The sequence below is a fragment of the Magallana gigas genome, chromosome 9, assembly GCF_963853765.1.
Source record: "Magallana gigas chromosome 9, xbMagGiga1.1, whole genome shotgun sequence".
Taxonomy (NCBI): domain Eukaryota; kingdom Metazoa; phylum Mollusca; class Bivalvia; order Ostreida; family Ostreidae; genus Magallana; species Magallana gigas.
The window spans coordinates 42,743,044-42,766,791 of NC_088861.1; the positions used below are offsets into that span (position 1 = coordinate 42,743,044).

A 23,748-nucleotide genomic window follows, 5' to 3' on the forward strand; every position below is an offset into this window, starting at 1 on the left:
TGGGCAGTTTACACGCCTTATTCACCCATCTTCTTTGTAATTCACGGCCCCTGCCTTTGTCAGGGGTTCAGAGCCTAGGGCGGAGCCAATATGAGGCATGTCCAATGCACAATGTTTTATCAATATTGTCGACATCGCAAAGTTGGCCGATATCAACTCTACACTGAGTTCATAGCCTTTCCATTGTACCTCCTATACCATGTTTACATCCTCAACATCGTGGACATTGCAATTTTGGCCAACATCTAGTCCAAATCATATCTACATTATGCCCGTTATATCCTGATAACATCGATATTACATCGTATTGACAACTTCTCTCTTATATCTTGTTTACATCATCGATCACAAGGTTGATCGACATCAAGTCGACATCGTGTCAACAGCGTGCCCCTTCTTTCTTGTTAACATCGTTGACATATCGCAATGTTGCCCAACATAGAAACGATATTGCGTCTACATCGTACCTTTTCACCGTCGACATAGCAATGTCGATCGACATCGAATCGACATCGTGTCAACATCTTACCCCTTCTTTCTTATTTATATCGTCGACATCGCAATGTTGATCGACATCGAATCGACATCGTGTCAACATCTTACCCCTTCTTATTTATATCGTCGACATCGCAATGTTGATCGACATCGAATCGACATCGTTTCAACAGCAGATCCCTTCTTTCTAGTTTACATCGTTGATATTGTTGGCATCGCAAAGTTCTGAACCGTGTGGTTGTGTACCGAATTCTCTAGAAACCGCCATAATAACATCGGGCTCGAGCTCCTATAGGCAAAAATGAAAGTAATGCAGCTGTCAAGATGCTACTTTTTCAACAAAAATTGCCTACTAAGATCTGCATCATCTAATTTTTGCAGAGGTGAAAGTGAAAATTTGACAAAAGCGTCAACGAAAATCACCTCTAGCAGATGGATAACCTCCGGCCCATCAAAAGTTAGAACTTTAACATGCCCTCAAAACATTGATGGGGGAATCAGCCGAGCCCCCATTATTGGTCGGTTTAAAGCATATCTTTTCCGTTTAAAATATCCAAAGTTTAAGTTTTGGGACGCTGTAGATGGATGCAAAGAGGTAGGCCATTGTATTCTTTTACATGTATAAGAGTTTTGAATCTTTTATTAATTTAAATTTGCTAACACCACACAGACACACATTGCATGGTATATAACCATGTTCAGTAAACATGATGTCGCATTTTATATGTGAGTTATCAAATTGACGATACTATATGTAGTCAAGCAGCAATGGGTAGGGAGAGCTATGCCAAATTATGGCTCGGGACAATTTTAATGCATTAATATGCCCCACTTCAATCTCAGTAAAGATTCAGCTTAGCTTAAAATTTAGACTGACACCTTTACTGAATTTTAGAACATTCCTTCATAATTCATGTTACAAAATTTGACCCCTGTAACTTTGGTAGCTTGTCACATTTATGATTGCAATATTCAAGCAACTCATCCGCTTCAATTTTGCTGCTTGAATATAGAAACAGTCACTAGACACAAATATCTGATTTTAACAGCGGCAAGTTGTCAAGGTTGAGGCAGAATTTACATCTCTGTGCCAAGATTCAGCTGAAGATGTCAGTCCAGATATCAATGTTATATATAATCCAAGCCAAATTTCTCATAAAAAAACCAGTTCATATGCTTTCTGATTACTGCTACATGTAGATAAACATGAGAACCAGGGGTTTGAACAGCGAAGTAGAGGTATTGATTCCCTCTAGTACAGCTATATAGTGACAAACCCTTTTGATTACCAAAGACTGATTGCTAAACTTTGGTGAATTTGATTTCAAAATTTTAGAATCTAAATCCCGAAAATAGAGGGAATTGCTTCAATTTTTAATTACCCTAATTGGCTAATAAATTTATTGTTTTATGATTCTTATAGTAATCAAGCCTCTTACATTTCATTGTTGTGTGATTCATATAAAAATGTAATGTTAAAGCCTGCATGTCTTCTATCGGACGGTTATTATATATATATTGTGTGTTAATTGAAGTAATCTTGCTTCTCTCTGTCTTTCAGCGATGGCTTGCGCCAGTTTTAATGGAAAATGAACTTGTATTTTAGGTAACTCCACTCGTTGGTGATTTGATCGGGAGTGCCAATTTTAATAAACTTGAAGTTATGGTGGATAGTGAGGTACTTCAGTGTATTGAAAAAAAAAATTCATCTTTCAATTGGTTTCTTAAAATTATTTGTATTGCAAGAGTTATCTCTCTTTTCATAGTCAACAAATTAATCCAATTTCTTCTTAAAATTTGAATTTTAAGTAACAAAATTGATCAATGGGAGGACTTATAGCTGAGAATCTAAGCATCAGTTTTAAGGGGCTTATAATCTTTACTTTGGTATTTGACAAATTTTCTACTGATCGTTAATAAGAATAGTATGTATACATATGCATGCATGTACCAGTGTATGAAAGTGTTTAGAAATTGATCCATCAAATCATACACATTTTCAAATCATGATAGACAAATGATATAATTTTGAAATAGCCAACTTTTCTTAGAGAAGGAATTTAGATTTAATTCCCAAGTTGTGAACAAATCTTGATTTATTTATGATACCACATTTCAGCTTCTGAAGTGCCTAATGGTGAACATAGAACAGCAACCTTGGATTAAGACTTTAGACTTGGGAGAACCCAACACCAAATTGTGTTTTTGGCATTCATTTTGGGAAACAAAGAATGAAGGTAATTAAGCAAGGGCTCAAGTGATCTCTCTTGATCAGAATTTGCGGATTTGTTGTTGTCACCATAAACTGTTCACAATTTCATCTCTATATTTCAAAATCATAAACATAAGACCAATTTTTACCAAACTTGATACAAAGTCCATGTCCCCTTAAAAGAGGAAATAGTTAAGAAAGAATGCAAATAGGGAAGTTGCATTAAAAGTCTTCTTCTCAAAAACAGATCTAATATCTTGCAAACCAAACCAAGCTTCTTAATATACATTAGATTTTCGTTTGTTGTAAAAAATAAAATAAAAATGAAAATAAATAAATAAAACATTACCAGCTTCATCTACAATAGGGCCGTGCGGAGCATCGAAAAGTTTAGTGCACCAAGATTCATTCCTGTTGATTCCACATTTCTGATTGATTTGGTTCAAAATTTACGATGTATATAAAAGTGGCCACCAGCAGATGCTCAGAAGTGTGGGAACATTTGAATTCCTATCAGTTGATGGAAAAGAAGACAATTCAAGAACTGTTTGTACCTTGTGTACATTACAATTTAAATATATTTTTATGAATTTTTGTTTTTATCCTTAAGTAAAGGAATCTACAATGTTAAAGATCATTGTTTTTATTTAAAGGCCGAACATTTTACAAACGCCCCCTTTTTTACCTGTACAAACTTCAAAATGATGCCGCTTGTCAATCAAGTTTGAAACAATAGCACCCAGTTTGATTGACGTGATCGTCCGAGCGTGATCTTGCCAGGTCTGCGGATTTCTGTTTACTAGCAATTAACAACGTTATCTTTGATAGCTTTTGTCATGTATTAAAGGGGGGAATTGAAAATTGATTTTTAAACATTACCAGTATTAAAATTGATTATGAAAAATAATTATTCAGTGATTGAAAATACGCACAATTTATATTTGAATTATGTTGAATGTGTGTGACCTAATAAATTCCACGAAAATGCATGGACAGCTCCAAAACATATAAAATTTTTCTTTTACAACAAACGTACAATATGCTACTAAAGCTATATTTACTGGTAAGAAGTTGGTGTATGTAAACGTCACTCCATGGAAAACGAACTCCATTAATTGTCGACGTACATGTATAATGGCTGTCTTTACATTCCACATTCTTACTGATCGTATGGTTTTCTTATACTATTATAATTGTTAAAATTAACTTTTTAAACAATGTCAAGTGCTAAACACAGTGTATTGAGTTAATTTATTAATTAGAGTTAATTTACTGCATTTTTTCAATTGTGCTTTACACACGTGTGCTTAGAGAAAATTCGGACGACACATACCATTTCCGTATAAAATCACTTCGTATGGTCATTAGAACAATAAGATATTTAAACTAAGACCAATTCTGAATAATTCTTTATTTCCTGTGTATTAATTTGCTTTCTGTGTAAAGCGATTAGCAACGTTCACGACCACAGGTAGACTGCAAGCCCCGGGGGCTTTTACACCCCTAATAATTAAGCCCCGCCCTCACCTGAGATTTACCACCCTGTAAAAATGTTCGGCCTTTAAAATGAGAAATATTAAGACTGATCTTTGTTTAATTGAATCGAATCAAGATAAAAAAAGGAACCATAGCATTTTGAATAAAAATAAATCCAAACCAAATGATCCCTGAATAGTCTCAACTTGACACTAGGAAAGTTGGTGCAAAGCTGGCGCATTTTTGAGTGGAGATCTTATTCTATTTGTTAAAATAAAAAGTTAGACTTACTACAAAGGGGGGGGGGGGGTTAAGAATGATGTAAATAGAGTTGTTTGTCTTCAAAATATTCCACTCAAAAACTTAACAGCCTCTAGTATTTCAAACTTGCTGATATATGGTATATTATTGTTCAAGCTACTGTACTTAGGCCAGTTGGCCTTTTTTCTGAAGTGAGTGGTATGGCCTATGGGCCTCTTGTCATTCCAAAGAAAAAAAACTAATTTGGATGAAATTTTTGTCGTTTGAAAACTAAACATGTACTGTTTTGGTTAACTTGTTTATAACATTGTTGTTCAGTGTCACAATGTAAGGTATGCTTCATACCTGAGTCTCAACATCCTGTTTCAGAAACTGGGGCATTGAGGATAGCTATAGAAACGGCGCTTTATATGAACTGGGCGGAACCCAATGTCGTTGCTGTAGCTCAACATTTTGTGTAAGTTTTTGTACCTACTGATATTGTACAATATTTAGTTTAAAAACAAATATACCTTTCTTTAATCAATATAAGTAACTAATCTAAATATGGTAGGACTTAGACTGGCCTTTAACTATTGTGGAATCATAAGAAATGGTGGTGGCTCAATTTCCATGGTTTTGCTCTGCATTGATCTCTCTCTACAAATTAACATGCTAAACATTATTTTAAAATACAGTGATCGACTGTCTCCCATGCAGGTTCTGTGTAAATTGAAGAATTTAATTACCATTAATAATTTTTCTTTTAACTTATCAATGAATACAGTCAACCACCAATAAAATGATTTTACAGTATATGAGATTATTTGATGGGAGTGTTGTTTTTTTGGGTTTTTTTTCAAGATTTCAACGATATATCACTGAAGATAACGACCAGGACTGGATCGTAACTAATTACAACCTCATGAGAATGGACAAGTGACACCTCGGCCTTGCTGATTGATATTGAATTTTTTTTTACTGGGAGGCAGAAATGAAAAAGAAATCTGCCTTTATACAATATTAAAGTATATATCTGTCTAAAAAAAGTCTGGCTTGTTATTTTTTTGCTCGTGAGGATATTGTGTATTAAATTAAGTGTAACATTATTAAGGTAGGGGCACCTAGAATAATTCTTTGTGACTGTTATTCAATTGGATATAAAAACAATTAATGGTTTCTTTTAGACCCAATAACGTACGTTTTATTTATGAAACAAAATACTCATTTGTCCTATACTTCCTCTCGGAATGTTTTGACTGCAGATTAAATTCCGTCTTTGACTTGGTTGAACATAATTGGTTTCCTTACTAGTATCGCCCTATGTCCCGCCATGTGCAAATCGCAAATTAACAAAAATGGCGGATTCCATACAGTCGTTCGTCAAATTTGTTTCAAGAAAAATCAGCAAAATCAAATGGCAGCCAAGCCAGAAACAGACACTGGAATGTTCAGACACGTTTGTGACTGGAAGCTGGGATGATGAGGTACAAATTAAAAACCGATTAAAGGGAAATTGTGTAAATTATCGAAACTGAAACTAGGTCAGAAAACCGGCGAGAGTTGTGACATATAAACCGTGAAAAGCTTTTGAACGATTGCTTATATACCGTAAAAACTTAAAGAAAGAAGTTATTGTCTGTAAAAAGCTGTTCTTAAGGAAATAGAGAATAGGCTTTATTGTAGATTGATGAATCTAATTTGACCAATTTATACACGGGCCCTGGAAGTTATTGTAAATATATTGCATGTGCATGTATAAAAAAGTAAGGGTAGGACACTCTTTTTGGGGCGAAATCGGGTTTGACGAAGTCTGGGCGTTCCTCAAACGAAATTTCGCGATAAATCGTTCAAGTATACTTTACTTACGACATATGTATACATTCGTTCCGCTACAATGCTGTTCCGTCGAAGAAAAAGGTGTTTTTATACATCCAAGTGCCTAAGAATTTCGCTAGACTGGTTTACATCCGATTTAATCGCAGTGAATCGAAAGATAAGTTCTGATTGGTCAATAATAAAAAAAAATCTGCTCGTCAATAAAGTGGCGAAACTGATAACAATTTATGGTGAGTATGTATCAAATGTTTGAAAGGAGTTATGCGTATAGATACTAGGTAGCTTGGCCTTTCAACAATGAAATGCGAGAATAATGAAGATTGACAAACATTGAGAAGAAGTTATTTTATTATTGACCAATCAGAACTTACCTTTCGATTTACCTTTCGATTCACTGCGATTTAACCGGATGTAAACCAGTCTAGCGAAATTCTTAGGCACTTGGATGTATAAAAACACCTTTTTCTTCGACGGAACAGCATTGTAGCGGAACGAATGTATACATATGTCGTAAGTAAAGTATACTTGAACGATTTATCGCGAAATTTCGTTTGAGGAACGCCCAGACTTCGTCAAACCCGATTTCGCCCCAAAAAGAGTGTCCTACCCTTACTTTTTTATACATGCACATGCCATATATTTACAATAACTTCCAGGGCCCGTGAATTTATATGTAAATTTTCACGTGTTAACATGACTCGTATAGTAACAAATTATAAATTTTCTTAGGGAAATAATAAACGATGTTTATTTCGTATCCGGAGAAAACGTACGCAAGTAAAAACATCCCCAATTCCTAGGGTACTTTTTCTGGTAGACGGACATCTCGGCCCAACGACACCTCGGCCAAAGGCGTTTGACACCTCGGCCCAGACGGGTCGGCCCAAATTTATTGACACGTCGGCCCATGTAAAAGACACCTCGGCCCAATGAAACTTTCGGTTTTACTAAACATAAATAAACAGCCAGTTGAAATTTGATGACTTTAAGGTTGTCGAAATCTTATTACTTAACTTTTTTCACTACAATAATAATAGAATATGTGAATTTTGTAGGTCGGAAATTTCAGGAATTTATGACACACTTGAAATATATATTAGTTTTAAATCTAGGATTAAAAGATTGCAATATTTAGATATTTTCATGAATTTATTAAATCTACAAAGATTGACCAGAATGTGGACACAATAAAAATATTTTGCGTAATAATGAAATGAAATGTCATGATGTGTTGTTTCTCTGACGATGTTGTAAATCTGATATGGGGTGGTAATCATCGAAAGGATATATGGACTTCGGTGATTATTTTCTTATAATTAACTGTTCGACTCCAAAGGAGAGTGCTGCATCCTCTTGTTTGTTTGACTATTAGCGTCATTGTCGTTGTCATTTTCTTCATTTTACTTTCTTGTTTGCTTAACAATTTGAACTTAATGGTCTCATTTTTTTTTATTAATTCAATTTCTTTTACAAGTATTTGATATGTAATATTTTGATAAAATATATATGTTAATAAAATAAAAAGATTTTAATCAAATATTTTTGTTTTAATTTTGCTTGAACCGAGATGTCTTTTACGTGAGCCGAGGTGTCTCAAATTTTGGGCCGACCCGTCTTGGCCGAGGTGTCCTGGGGCCGAAGTGTCGTTGGGCCGAGGTGTCGTTGGGCCGACATGTCTGACATTCCTTTTTCTACAAGAGATCGTACCCCAGGAAAATCATAAACATAATGATGAATAGTTTTAAATACTATTTACAGCATTTAAAGTGGAATAAATGAATTTTATAGAATGAATTAATTTAATTATAGCATTTTTTTTGTACGAGTTGGTTGAATATTTAAAGGATTAGGACATTTTAAATAGTTTTGAATACTACTTAAATGCACACTATTCTTGAGATACTCATCATTAAATTTTCTGAATTATAATTGTAACGGGATGGGAGAAATAATGACGGACCAGACCGGGATTCGAACCCGGGCCCCCTGAATCTCTAGTCAGGTGCTCTACCAACTGAGCTATCTGGTCTGACCGTCACATTCCTCCCCCCTTAAATGATCTTTGCCCTCGAAGATCATGCACCCCAGGCTCTTCCCCTGGCAGGAGTTCACCTGTCAGTTCCAGGGGTTGGTCACGGCACCAAATGTAATGGGATGGGAGAAATAATGACAGACCAGACCGGCATTTGAACCCAGGCCCCCTGAATCTCTAGTCAGGTGCTCTACCAACTGAGCTATCTGGCGCCGGTATTTGAACCGGTCTGACCGTCACATAATGATAAAGATATATGAATTATTATGTAATTATTACATAAATTATTCTATATTGCAATAAAATTTTATTAAAAACTATTTTTTACGATTTCATTTATGATGGATTAATTGCAGACAGCTTGAACTGTGTTTATAACACAATTACTGTTTAATTAATTAATGTACATGATTATGCTGGGGTTTTTTTTAAATAACAACAAATGAAACAAATGTTTATTGTATAATTTATTTTGTTTCATCCAAAATATTTATTAAAACTATTAATTTTAATAATTCTAGGGAACTTTTTCTCCAAGAGAAAGCATACCTGGGTTCATTCTCTCGTGGAGAAAACATACCTTAGGAATAGGGTTTGTTCTCTCCTTGATACGTTTTCTCCAGCATTCGTTTATTTGAACTAAGTTTGAAGTCCGAATGTTGTTGGAAAAAATTAACAAACGACTAAAATGATCATCGAATTCCACTATTATGACCCAGGTTCTTTTGTTTGTTTTTCTGAGGACGTGTTGATAAAGCAGTCTTGGACTTTTTTAGCTCACCTGAGCTGAAAGCTCAAGTGAGCTATTCTGATCACTTTTTGTCCGTCGTCCGTCCGTCCGTCCGTCCGTCCGTCCGTCCGTCCGTCCGTCCGTCCGTCCGTCTGTCTGTCCGTCTGTAAACTTTTTACATTTTGAACTTCTTCTCTAAAACCGCTTATCCAATTTCAACCAAATTTGGCACAAAGCATCCTTATGGGAGGGCGAATATAAATTGCAGAAATAAAAGTCCGATCTGTATTCAAAGCGGAGAAAACCTTGAAACTGTAGAAAAAGGGGGGTGCATTTTAAAAAATCTTCTTCTCAAGAACTACTGATTCCAATTCAACGTAGTTTAGCATGAATTATCCTTATGGGAAGGAAAATATAAATTGCAAAAATTAAGGTCTAATTCTGTTTCAAATATGAGTTATCACGAAAATAATAATAAAGGAAAGGCGTGTTTCAATCAGTTAAATAGCTTCGAATTCGGCATCCGGTAAAATGGGTAGACAAGACTTGGCCTGGGCAAAACAAAAGATTGGCAGTTATTAATCTGCCAATCTCATTAAAATTTCAGGATATTTGATGGACCAGTATATTTATATTTGCTGTAAATATTGCTGCAAAATAATGCGTATTTGGAATTGACGATTGCCGATCTGCCCCGGCTTTTATTTTGCCACGGCCCGGGTTTGCATACCCATTTTACCAAGACTCGTATTCCATACATCTAAAACGAGGTTCTTTGTTTAAAGCAGCCATGACATTATACGAAAAAGGGTCGATCTGACTATGATGAATTTGCTTGTTGTGCAACAGTTCGCGAATGAAGGGAAATTTTTGAAACATGCAAAATATATTGGTGCCGATTTTGTGAAGTAAATTGAGGCTAAATATTTCAATGCGTTGACAGTTTTCACACATGACGTTGGTGTTAGCTTGTTCTGATTTTCGTTTCGTTTTCATTATTTATGCTTTGTAACCTGGGAACTATCGTCTGTATTTCGTGATTTTTACGTATCAAATCAAACAGAGACTTCGGTAAATCAAACAGTTAACTGTTTACCTGCGCAAATTAAGCAAAATCTGATGTATCAAAAAAGTACTGAAATACAATTCATTCTATCGGTAATTCGGCATTATATTTTGCGTAATGGTATATTAATAGGTTTTGTTGAGATGCTCGGCATTTTCTCGAGTTCATTCAGTTTAAATAGAGTTTGATATCGCTGTCGGAAATATGTAGGTATATACATGTACATGTATATATATGATTCATTTCGAAAAAATAAATTGTGTTCTTTATTTGTTATAGTGCATGTTTCTTGTGTTTTAATTGTTTACAATTTCTATTTACTAACCATATTTGAGTGTTAAGCTTCGAATTATAAGCAAGATACAGAGATTTGCTCACGATTCTATGTTTGTACACAGATCTTAAAAACTAAAGATTAAAAAACTAAAAAAAATTTCAATATTTATTAAGAAAATTTTCAAAGTCTCTTCTTCCAGAAACCAACTTTAACAACTTATTGTATTGTAAACTTAACCTTTTTTAGCTCACCTGAGCCAAAGTCTTCTCAAAAACTATTAGGCCAGGAAAGCTCAAATTTGAGTGGAAGCATCCTCAGATAGTGTAGATTCAAGTTTGTTCAAATCATGGTCCCCGGGGGTAAGGTGGGGCCACAATAGGGGGATCATGTTTTACATAAGAATATATAGAGAAAATCTTTAAAAATCTTCTCAAAAATTATTAGGCCAGAAAAGCTCAAATTGAAATGGAAGCATCCTCAGGTAGTGTAGATTCAAGTTTGTTCAAATCATGATCCCCGGGGGTAGGGTGGGGCCACAATTGGGAGATCAAGTTTTACATAGGAATATATTGAGAAAATCTTTTAAAAATCTTCTCAAAAATATTTGGCCAAGAAATCTCAAATTGGCATGTAACCATCCTTAGGAAGTGTAGATTCAAGTTTGTTCAAATCATGGTCCCTGGGGGTAGGGCGGGGTCACAATGGGGAATGAATTTTTATAGATAGAGAAAATCTTTAAAAGTCTTTTTCTCAAAATTATTAGGCCAGGAAAGCCCAAATTTGAGTGGAAGCATCCCCAGATCATATAGATTCAAGTTTGTTTAAATAATAGTCCAGGGGTAGGGTGAGGCCACAATGGGGGATGAATTTTTACTTAGGAATATATAGAGAAAATCTTTAAAAATCTTCTTTGTAAAGAATTTTGGCCAGAAAGGGTTTAAACTTGTGTAGAGGCATCCTCGGGTAGTGTAAATTCAAGTTTGCAAAATCACAGTCCCTAGTGGTAGGGCGGGACCGTGATGGCGGTTTGAATTTTTACATAGGAATATAAAGAGAAAATCTTTAAAACTATTCTGGGAAAGTGTTCGGTTCAAAACTCAGTACTTAGTGTGAAAGCAAAGGTTATGCAGATTTAAGTCTGATGAAACCATGATTCCCTAGAGAAAAATGGGGCCATGAAATGGGGGGGGGGTATATAGGAATAGAGACAAATCTTCTTACAGGTACAACAACAAAAGGGGCTTGGTATTTACCAAAAAATAAGAGGTTGATAAAAATTGGCAGATTTTCAATTTTTTTTAGCAAGATCTACTGTACTCAGTTGTCAAGATATTTTGATACTGTAATGCTAATTTGATCAGAATTAAGGCAATTGTTGCTCAGGTGAGCGATGTGGCCCCTGGGCCTCTTGTTTTCCTTATTGTTATATTGATTTTACTGGGTATTGTTATTTACTGTTAAATGTAGGGATGTACAAATACTGCATAATAACAAAATGTTGAGGGGTTTTTTTTGGGGGGGGGGGGGAAGGGGGTATAACAAATTCTTATTATAAATATTACGGTAATCAATACCAGTAGTTTAAATCATGATTTTTATTATCTTTGAATATTACTTCTGCTTGTGAAAGAATATGTCACAGTGAGAGTTTAGTAAGTAATTTAATATTGAGACTACTCATTAAGTCTTGCTTTATTAATGTTCCAGCAATGTTTGGTTGGGATATTTGGTTTTTCACCTTCACCACATCTTGCAAACTTGTACATGACAGTAAATGGCACTATTGAATAAGATATACATGTATCATGACATAAAGTTTATCATTTCTATCTTTAACAAAATATAGCTCTTTTCATTTTTTCCCCCACTTCTTCATGTTCTTTGACATTTTTCTGTTTTCTTGACTAAACAGAAAAACAAGATCTGTCTTTGGCATCTGGGTATGCAGGAATCTATGGAGAGGGATGAAATGGACGACGCACTGGAACCTGCTCTGAAGTGTGAGGCCGACCATAACGGTGATGTCACAGGGCTGGAGGTCAGTGGGGGGTCAGAGGTCACTGAGAAGTTCATGCAAAGTTCACTATAAAAAAAGCTTTTTTGAAAAGTAATATAAATCATGTTACACTATGTAGATATATTACATGAATACTGAGATTTATCTTTGTTTTTCAGTACGTTGGAAGTGATGTGATTGTAGCATCCTCGTCCACTGGATCAGTCTCTCTGTACAAACACCACACCTCATCACAGGTCAGTCTATAGCATACATGCCAACTTTTGAAAATCTTCATGGGGGATTTTTCGCGAACGACATTTTTTCATGTCTACAAATTCGCGACATTTAGTCGTAAAAATATAATTTGTGTTTTTTTGTATGTTATAAGAATTTATTCCATATATCCAAACAAGCTAACAAATATAAAACAAAAAGGTTTATTCTTTAACAACAAATGTAAAACTTTCAACAAGTGTGCTTAAAATTCAGGTCCATGGTAAAAGAATCTGCAGCCAGGAAACATATGCTCTCTTTCTTAAGACGATGGCCTGCAAAAAATTTGATACATATATATTATCAAATGCAGTGTTTGTCATAATATTAATGATATTTATACAAATGGTTTACAATACACTTAACAATTTATTGTACTAACCTTTATCTTGGTCCACATTTTTTCCAATGCAACACGTTTGCATTCCGATTTCTGATTGACCTCAAGCTTGGATGCATTTACATGTATGCCATTCGCTGTAGCCACCATGGTTAACGCTAGAAAAATAGTTACGCTGAGCTTAATTTAAATTTTTAAACAGTTTAAAGACTAACAAATTTTAAAGGAATTTTTAATCATAGTAAACTTTAAAGTGAAAATGTTTTTACATACCATCACTCGGAAACATTTAGTGATTTACTAGCGATCGGTGCTGTCAGCATGGTCAGTTGCTTCATTCGTTCTTTATCTATAAAACAATTAACTTCGATCGCCTAGGTCGTTCTCTGTGTGTACAATACATGCCAATTAATTACTATCAACACACGCTCTCAGTTAACTCCAATTAACCTCCCAACACATGTTCACACATCCCAAATCACGACATGTGCCACAGGTAAACAGTAATGGCAACCCTGAATCCCGATTTCTGATTGGCTGGCCAAACAGAAGTCGTGCGAGATATAAAATTCATGTCGGAAATCGGGGTATCTTGTCGTAATATTTATGAAATCGGGATTTTTGTACAATTTACAAATCCCGATCGAGAAATCGGGATCAATGCTTCAAATCGGGAAAATCCCGACTAGATCGGGAAGGTTGGCATGTATGCTGTAGGCGCTGTGCCATGCTAAATTGTGTCTCTAGATTGTATTGCTATTACTTTCTTGTATTTAGATGGAGCTTAGTCAGGGCCCCATCCCTGGAAGCTGCCATCAAGATTAGAGTTGGGCAAGAAAATATGTTAGCTATAGGTCTGGAACAATAAAATGTGGGGGGGGGGGTAAATAAATTCTATTACATAGCAGGAGGGGGACTTCTTTTCTAAGGACATCTTGTCTGACATTGAAATCATTAAATGCTTGGTACCTATGCTATGAGTTATCTCCCTTTGTACATGTGCCTGGGACATTGATGCTGTTTACTGGTGAGAACTCTTGTGTTGTTAGACATTGGCCAAACTACATTTTGTTCAGGATGATAGAAAGATGTCATAATTTAAAAGTTGGTTTTAATTTCATTATGCTGAATGCTAAGAATCAAATACCCAGTACAATGGAATGAAATTACAGAATCTGTGCAATACTCAGAGGATTGATGGTAGTGGGAAAGATTGAAGTATCTGTGCTTTATTTCAGACTATGGGCATACAGTACAAGTGGCAGTGTCTCCATTCCCATGGCAACCATCTATGTCCCTGCACGTGTTTAGCAGTGAGGGACAAAACCATCGTCACAGCAGGGGAGGATGGAAAGATGGTCGTACTTAGTGCCGAGCAGAAGTCACCGCAACGAATCATAGGTACATGTATGAGCCATACAAATATAACACCTGATACTGGTGCACGCATCATAGATACATGTATGAGCCATATAGTTATAACACCTGATACTCGTGCACAAATGTTGGATGTTATTTGGACTATTGGTAACAGCTGATACTGTTTGTGGCTGTAGTTTACTTATGTAATATTATGTTATTTGGACTATTGGTAACAGCTGATACTGTTTGTGGCTGTAGTTTACTTATGTAATACTGGTTGTTTAGACTATTGGTAACAGCTGATACTGTTTGTGGCTGTAGTTTACTTATGTAATATTATGTTATTTGGACTATTGGTAACAGCTGATACTGTTTGTGGCTGTAGTTTACTTATGTAATATTGGTTGTTTGGACTATTGGTAACAGCTGATACTGTTTGTGGCTGTAGTTTACTTATGTAATATTATGTTATTTGGACTATTGGTAACAGCTGATACTGTTTGTGGCTGTAGTTTACTTATGTAATACTGGTTGTTTAGACTATTGGTAACAGCTGATACTGTTTGTGGCTGTAGTTTACTTATGTAATATTATGTTATTTGGACTATTGGTAACAGCTGATACTGTTTGTGGCTGTAGTTTACTTATGTAATATTGGTTGTTTGGACTATTGGTAACAGCTGATACTGTTTGTGGCTGTAGTTTACTTATGTAATATTGGTTGTTTGGACTATTGGTAACAGCTGATACTGTTTGTGGCTGTAGTTTACTTATGTAATACTGGTTGTTTGGACTATAGGTAACAGCTGATACTGTTTGTGGCTGTAGTTTACTTATGTAATATAATGTTATTTGGACTATTGGTAACAGCTGATACTGTTTGTGGCTGTAGTTTACTTATGTAATATAATGTTATTTGGACTATTGGTAACAGCTGTTACTGTTTGTGGCTGTAGTTTACTTATGTAATATTGGTTGTTTGGACTATTGGTAACAGCTGATACTGTTTGTGGCTGTAGTTTACTTATGTAATATTGGTTGTTTGGACTATTGGTAACAGCTGATACTGTTTGTGGCTGTAGTTTACTTATGTAATATTGGTTGTTTGGACTATTGGTAACAGCTGATACTGTTTGTGGCTGTAGTTTACTTATGTAATATAATGTTATTTGGACTATTGGTAACAGCTGATACTGTTTGTGGCTGTAGTTTACTTATGTAATACTGGTTGTTTGGACTATAGGTAACAGCTGATACTGTTTGTGGCTGTAGTTTACTTATGTAATATTATGTTATTTGGACTATTGGTAACAGCTGATACTGTTTGTGGCTGTAGTTTACTTATGTAATATTGGTTGTTTGGACTATTGGTAACAGCTAATACTGTTTGTGGCTGTAGTTTACTTATGTAATATTGGTTGTTTGGACTATTGGTAACAGCTGATACTGTTTGTGGCTGTAGTTTACTTATGTAATATTATGTTATTTGGACTATTGGTAACAGCTGATACTGTTTGTGGCTGTAGTTTACTTATGTAATACTGGTTGTTTGGACTATAGGTAACAGCTGATACTGTTTGTGGCTGTAGTTTACTTATGTAATATTGGTTGTTTGGACTATTGGTAACAGCTGATACTGTTTGTGGCTGTAGTTTACTTATGTAATATTGGTTGTTTGGACTATTGGTAACAGCTGATACTGTTTTTGGCTGTAGTTTACTTATGTAATATAATGTTATTTGGACTATTGGTAACAGCTGATACTGTTTGTGGCTGTAGTTTACTTATGTAATATAATGTTATTTGGACTATTGGTAACAGCTGTTACTGTTTTTGGCTGTAGTTTACTTATGTAATATTATGTTATTTGGACTATTGGTAACAGCTGATACTGTTTGTGGCTGTAGTTTACTTATGTAATATTGGTTGTTTGGACTATTGGTAACAGCTGATACTGTTTTTGGCTGTAGTTTACTTATGTAATATTGGTTGTTTGGACTATTGGTAACAGCTGATACTGTTTGTGGCTGTAGTTTACTTATGTAATATTGGTTGTTTGGACTATTGGTAACAGCTGATACTGTTTGTGGCTGTAGTTTACTTATGTAATATTGGTTGTTTGGACTATTGGTAACAGCTGTTACTGTTTGTGGCTGTAGTTTACTTATGTAATACTGGTTGTTTGGACTATTGGTAACAGCTGATACTGTTTGTGGCTGTAGTTTACTTATGTAATATAATGTTATTTGTGTGTTTACTTGTCAGATCCAGAATTTTTGCCTTACCATTACACACAAAAGTACCCTTAAAATATTTTTTATTTGGACTCAAAACATTTTTCACATAGAAAAATAATCAATCTTTCCAAAGGAGATAATAAATAAATCTGTTAATCTGTTTGGGGGGGGGGGTGAGATTTCATTTAAAAAAAGATTATTTTATGAGCAGCAGACATACATGTATATGATACACATACACAAAAGCATGACAACAGAAGATGAAGAACTAAATGAAACAAGGTAGTAATTTGTTAATTGTGATTTTGAATGTTTGGTCATTTCAGAGAATGCAGACAGCTCCACCATCAATGGCCTGGTTTTTCTGCGACTCACAGAGGTTATCTCTGTCAACTCCTCTGGCCAACTCAAGACCTATGACCTCCGGTCCAGCTCAGACGCCCCCGCTCAGACCCTCTCTGTGTAAGTAAACAAGTTATTAAATAGGAAGGGTAATAAGGCTACAGGAATGATGAGACTAACAACCCCAGCCACTAACCTACTTCTTTGTGAGTGAACAAGTTAGTAAGTAGACAAATATCTACATATGTAGACAAATATAACTGCTCATATGTAAACCAGTCCCAATTCAACCCCAACAACAGAGAGAAAACAAGTTACAAGAGATGGGGAAACACCCCTACCACCCCCCCCCCCCTACACACACCCACACTCACCCCCCACAAACACACACACATACAAATATACCCTCTCTGTGTACATGTTAACATTTATAGTCTCACCACCAGGTTTTTCATTCAATCCTTTAAACAAGAAATAAATAAACATTAGCATTACAAGCATAGTCATGTAACAGGTAATAAAATCTTACTGGTATAGGGAGACCAATATCAAGGAATGCTAAGTACATCCGGGACATATTGCTCCTCAACTTCTATACTGAATAGGTATTTTTCAATTCAGTTGGATTGATATGTCTGTATTTTAGATGTTGATTTATCATACCGCTATAACTATCTGTTGAACAGGAGCGGTGAGTTGACCTCTCTGCACTCTGTAGACAGACACCCGGGGCAGCCCCACATCGTGGCAACAGGAAGTGGAGACGGTGTGTTGGGGATCTGGGATTTACGACAGGAGAAATCACCTGTATCTCTCTTAGAGGCCCACAATGGACCAGGTGAGTGGTCAAGTCCGATCCCTGTCATCTCTAATACACAAATGTCACATATATAATTAAGTCAGTCACAAGAACCCTGATAGGATCAGTTACAAGAAGTCCATCAGGGCTGTATTCAGGATCATACCACCTACAAAGCTATTGAAAGCCTTCATCTTGAGCAATATGCTGGCGTAGCTATAACGATAATTATTTTGTACAATGTGTTCAATAGACCTAGATATACCTCAGCGGAGGTAGCTCCTGCGATCTTGAATGCAGCCTTAATCATAAGCAGCAGAGAAGACCACTTTATCAATTTACTTGCCAGTGATGTATATTTTTTTTTGTGATGCCACTTTTAATGTCCTTTTTGAAACTTACATGACATATTTGTGCATGTAGATAACTTGTTTTTTTTTTTTAGATGATTTATAGTTTTTAATTTTAACAAATCCTTTGATACATGGCTGACATGTTTGATCCTTGCAGTTTGGGAGGTGAAGTTTCACAAGACAAACTCAGATCATTTGTTCACTTGCTCAGAAGATGGCGCTGTTTGGCACTGGGACTCCTCATTGGTCGGTGCCAGTCACATGGTACAGACACAAATCACAGGTACAGGTATGTATTGGTTGCCGGGGTAACAGTGTAACAGGAGCTTGAATTACCAGAGATTTAAACTAGAATGTGGTAAACATAGGGTTGAATGAACTTGATGTGTAAAGATACTCTGTTGTTTTACATGTATGTAAAGACTTGCTTCTCTGTGAATACAATTTTATATTATTAAAGTGGGTTTTTTTTTAATATGCCCCCCTTTGAAGAAGGGAGGGCATATTGCTTTGCTGTTGTTGTCTGTCGGTCGGTCCACCAATAGTTTCCATTCATTTTCTTCGCAGAGGTTGCACATATTAAAATTAGATTTGGTATACTGATTAATCATAATAATATCTAGAACAAGTTCGATTTTGGGTACAATTCATCATTTTTTAACAGAGATATGCCCCATGGACTTAAAAAATTCCACTTATTTGCAGTTTCTGTTCATTTTCTTTGTGAATGTTTCCAAGGGAAGGGGGCATAAGAGTTTCACAAACATCTCTTGTTTCCCTTTTAATTTCTGGTGAAGGTGTAAGATACAAATCTTGGTGGTCTCTGATAATAACATTTCAGATTGTAATGCAAGTTTTGCTCTGCAAATATGTTCTGCTCAATGCTCTGTTCTATTCAACCATGAACAATGTTGCTTTTTCTCTTGCTTTAGAAGATTAACATGAACTCCTTAGAGATTAACATGAACTCATGGACTCCTTAGGGATTAACATGAACTCTTTAGAGATTAACATGAACTCCTTAGAGATTAACATGGACTCCTTAGAGATTAACATGCACTCCTTAGAGATTAACATGGAACTCCTTAGAGATTAACATGAACTCCTTAGAGATTAACATGAACTCCTTAGAGATTAACATGCACTCCTTAGAGATTAACATGCACTCCTTAGAGATTAACATGGAGTCCTTAGAGATTAACATGCACTCCTTAGAGATTAACATGGACTCCTTAGAGATTAACATGGACTCCTTAGAGATTAACATGGACTCCTTAAAGATTAACATGGACTCCTTAGAGATTAACATGGACTCCTTAGAGATTAACATGAACTCCTTAGAGATTAACATGCACTCCTTAGAGATTAACATGAACTCCTTAGGGATTAACATGCACTCCTTAGAGATTAACATGCACTCCTTAGAGATTAACATGAACTCCTGAGGCCCTTTTAACCATAACCTGCTTTAGAACGAATTGTGTTTCCTCGTCACTTGTAACATACAGTTGAGTGACCATGATCTCAGAAGAAATGGCAAAACTTGTTGTGAAGGGGATATACCGGTAGTATCGATGCTGTGCGTGTGTGTGTATGTGTGTGTGGGTGTGTTCAGCTTGGAAGCAAGTTTTAAAAGAAAACCTTGCACAGATATTTATCAAACTTCGTACACTTATTTGGCATGGTAAAAGGACAAACCTTGTTAATTTTCACTTTTTAATATATCGTTAAAATAACACAATTTTAAATAAATTTTATGTACGACTTGACAATAACTACTTCCGCTTCTCTTCTGTGAAATCAAAAAGAAAGTAAGCAGTTCAAATAAACAACTTGATGTTTTGTGGATTTAGATCTAGTACAGGTAAAGAAAAAGTAGTTTTTGTAGTAATGGAGGGTTAGTAGAATGTGGTCTTCTCATTAACATAACTTTATTATCCTAAATAATGCATCCCCAACACAATAACTCATGTCGCGAGGGAATGCACCACTTAGCGGTGCCCTTGTTTCTTTAAATGCCCCCCTTCAAAGAAGGGAGGGCATATTGCTTAAGTTTGCTGCTGTCCGTCTGTCTCTCTGTTTATCAGTCGCTCCATCAAGTTTCCGTTCATTTTCTTTGCAAAGGTTACACTTACTCAAATGAAATATAGGATACATATCTATCATTATATCTAGGTCAAGTTCAACTTTGGGTACGTTTGAGGGATTTTTGACAGAGTTATGCCCCTTGGACTTAGAAAAATTCCAATTATTTGCAGTTCCATTCATTTTCCTTGCAGAGGTCTCCAAGGGAGGGGGACATAAATGTTTCACAAACAATGAAACATCTTTTGTTTCTGAGGACTTGGACAGTTGTATCAAATGCACTTGCATGTATTTGGCTGCTTTTTCAGTATCTATCTGCTTTTCTATAATCTGTCTCTGGATTTTAATACTGACCATAATATTTATCATATGTTTGTTTCTGTATGAATTAAACATGTTGTTTAGTTTTTTGGGCATTTGTTTTTACATGAATACTAGTATATTTTCACCTGTAATTTATTCACCAGGAAGAGTTAGGACTTTTAAATTTGATGACCATAACCATCAGAGGAGATGCAAAGTTTGATTAATTATACCCCCGCAAACGAAGTTTAGGGGGGTATATTGGTTTCACCCTGTCCGTCTGTCTGTAGACGCAACTTTGTCCCCCCTATAGAATTTTTTATTACTGCATGGAACAGTTTGAAAATTTGTACATATGTTGAACACCATCTGAAGATGTGCACCTGCAATTTTTTTTAAGATCAGACAAGATTTAATGATTTTATGACAGTTTTCATTTTCCTTATTCTATATATTGTACACTAATGTTGAAAAGTAAGGGAGGTAATCCTTACAGATTTTATTAATTAATTAATAGAAAACACTCTAAAATATATTTATATAAATACATCCAGATGGAGTTTTTTGTCTTTATGTCTTAATTATTAAAAAAAATATTTTTTATAAGTATTCTATCAACTGACAATGCAAAGTTTCTGTTTGTCAATGATAAATTCTTAGGAGCTAATAAGAACATCAAAGACAAGTGTGGCTGAATTCATTTGTCCCAAGGGAGCCATTATCTGAGCCATGGTTCAGATGGAGCATGTGTTTAGGGGAAATTGATAATCTGTAAAGTGGGTGATGGTTTTGGGGCTATTTTAAAACTGTTTCATGTAAACCAAAAGGTCTATCATTATAAGGAAATAAATAATAAAATTATTAATAAAGAAGTTAAACTATTTTTAGAGGTTGTTTAAATTTATTTGTCAAGTAAATTGATGAAGTGACCCTACTGGGCATTAATTTAAAAGAAATTCAAAATTACTGATATGATTGTAGTGTTTTGGCAATTTTAAAATTGTTTGTAATATTAAATTTTCTTTTTTACATATTTTTACATAGTAATGTAATTATGGTAATGTTTTGGGAGTTTATTAAATTTAACAAGTTCATCAAAGAAAATCATAGTCCTATGGGATCAATTTTCTGATATGGAGTTCCATTGTGCCATAGGAGAAAGTAAGGAAAATTTGAAATATCTAATTGCATCTGTCAAGACTCTTAATAGAAAGATATTGAAAGTTTTATCAACAGAAGAGCATTGCTTGGCTACCGGTATTTCTATTCACTGCAAAGGGAGGGGTTATTGTCATTTTGTTGGTTTTTCTTTAAATCAATTAAATTAAAAAAATATATCATCAAATACATACATTTGTAAATGTATTACTGTTAAAGATATGTATTTACAGTGAAATTCTGACAATTTTGATTTTAATTTTTCTTTGTTAACTAATTTTTATTTTTTTTTTACAATTCTAGAAAAATTTTTTTGTATGTGTTCCAAACCTTTATTATTCAATTCAATTATTTGTCCCATTTGAAATTAGCCTAGCGGGGGTATTAGTCCCATTAGGACAGTTCTAGTTTAATATGTTTAATGAAAATGTTTCAATTGTATACAGCAACATTTTAAGGTTTTGCAAATATTAATGTGCTAAGAAAGGACCATGATATGTTTTACTTTACATGTTCAATTCTATTTTTACAGCAATTGCATGTAGCAAGAAAATTACAGTATCAGCTAAACATTAACCGCAATGTTAACAATTCTACTTTTTTTCCACAGGTGCTGGTTCAGGTGGTGCCAATTTCTCGGTCAACCCGTCGTTTCAGTTCGGTGGTAGCGAGACTCTAAACAAATGGTTGTCCCCAGACAATAGTAAGATGGAGATTAACTCTCTGATCGATGACAACATTCTCCCTGTGAATTCTGTAGACATTGAGTCTCAGACCCTACTGTGTGGGACGGACTCCGAGTCCATTATCACCATCAGGCTTCCCTCTATGAGGTAATGTAGTGATGTGCACACAGGAGGTGTGGATTTAAATGTGTCATATGTGTGGTGGATACTGAGAGATACCAAGGAATGGAGTGGATCCAAGTTTTGGCTGCTCAAGAGTGGTGACAATTTGGAGGAGGATCCAGTTAATGGCTCGGTGTTTTAGGTATTCCAGGATGAAGATTCATTTGTAATGGATTAACTTCATGTTCATACCTGTATTAGGTTACAAGAATTCTCGAGAGAAAAAACCTGTAGATCCGACATACTCTCCATGATGTGCGATGACCTCTATATTGTTTCTTTACATTTTTAAAGCTGATAGATAAGTGCTTCGTTATTATTAAAAAGAAACCACCAAGTTTTCAAACTTCTGAATTGGAAAAAAAGTGCTATAAGATTGGCAGCCAGTGTTTCTTTATTGGGGAGGGAGTAGGGGGATTAGAATACCTTAAGTTATTTATCATGACAAGATGAAAACGAGAGATAAGAAGGATGAACAAGATGAAGGGCAGACATGTTGTACAGTATACTAATCTGTCCCAGCTGTGTCTTCAACAGTCCAGGCTGTGTAATGAGAGGGAGACCTATGATTGTAAGAAAATGGTGTGCATACATAACACAATCCAAATCAAAAAGGGAAAATCAAAATTCCTTTTTTTTGACCCTGTTTTTCATATCTGCATCCATATACACCCCTTTTTGCCAAAAATAAGCCTTTACAAGTCAAAGTTATGGAATTTTCCTGAATCATTGACATTTAAATGCATTACACAGGCATTTAAAATGAGTAACGTTCCTCTTATTCTTATAAAAACTTATGAAGCATCAGAGGAACGTTCCTCTTTACCTAAACTAAAATCTCTACACTTCATCTGAGGAACGTTCCTCTTTTCACTTCAACAGAAATCTTGACAAGTCATCTGAGGAACGTTCCTCTTTTCACTACAACTGAAATCTTGACAAGTCATCTGAGGAACGTTCCTCTTTTCACTTCAACAGAAATCTTGACAAGTCATCTGAGGAACGTTCCTCTTTTCACTACAACTGAAATCTTCACGAGGAATCTTGAGAAACGTTCCTCTTTTCTCTTTAACTGAAACCTTTACATGGTACTTGAAGAATGTTCCAATTGAAAGTAAAAACAGCAATAAGCAAAATACCGGTAATCTTAAATTAAATAAGCATTTAAACATGTTATACTTTACGTAAATATTAAGGATGTTAACAAGTACTCGAGTACTTGACTATCGCTCAGTCCTGATGATGATCAGCTAAAATTTTCTAAGTTGATTGCTCGATATAA

General features: G+C 35.2%; 2 protein-coding genes, 1 long non-coding RNA gene and 1 other non-coding gene across 4 annotated transcripts; 2 read left to right on the top strand and 2 right to left on the bottom strand.

The window, feature by feature from the left end:
- The first annotated feature begins 770 nt into the window (after positions 1 to 770).
- LOC117691584 (uncharacterized) lies at positions 771 to 5,479 on the top strand. The gene is made up of 5 exons (XM_034477939.2): positions 771 to 1,090; positions 2,102 to 2,173; positions 2,615 to 2,732; positions 4,814 to 4,901; positions 5,288 to 5,479. Exons 1-5 carry the CDS (start codon positions 797 to 799, stop codon positions 5,364 to 5,366), a joined length of 651 nt encoding a protein of 216 aa, XP_034333830.2. The 5' UTR covers positions 771 to 796; the 3' UTR covers positions 5,367 to 5,479.
- A 210-nt stretch (positions 5,480 to 5,689) lies between these two features.
- On the top strand, positions 5,690 to 23,055 carry LOC105322538 (nucleoporin Nup43). Its single transcript, XM_011421306.4, has 8 exons — positions 5,690 to 5,910; positions 12,280 to 12,405; positions 12,543 to 12,620; positions 14,218 to 14,380; positions 16,905 to 17,040; positions 17,607 to 17,758; positions 18,230 to 18,361; positions 22,229 to 23,055. The coding sequence occupies exons 1-8, from the start codon at positions 5,782 to 5,784 to the stop codon at positions 22,453 to 22,455; spliced, it is 1,143 nt and encodes a 380-aa protein (XP_011419608.3). The 5' UTR covers positions 5,690 to 5,781; the 3' UTR covers positions 22,456 to 23,055.
- Positions 8,219 to 8,291, bottom strand: Trnas-aga (transfer RNA serine (anticodon AGA)). The gene has a single exon. It is a non-coding gene; the product is annotated as a tRNA-Ser (tRNA).
- Positions 12,790 to 13,684, bottom strand: LOC117692533 (uncharacterized). The gene is made up of 3 exons (XR_010709460.1): positions 13,253 to 13,684; positions 13,022 to 13,137; positions 12,790 to 12,914 (listed from the first exon to the last, which is right to left on the bottom strand). It is a non-coding gene; the product is annotated as an uncharacterized lncRNA (long non-coding RNA).
- Positions 23,056 to 23,748: the final 693 nt, after the last annotated feature.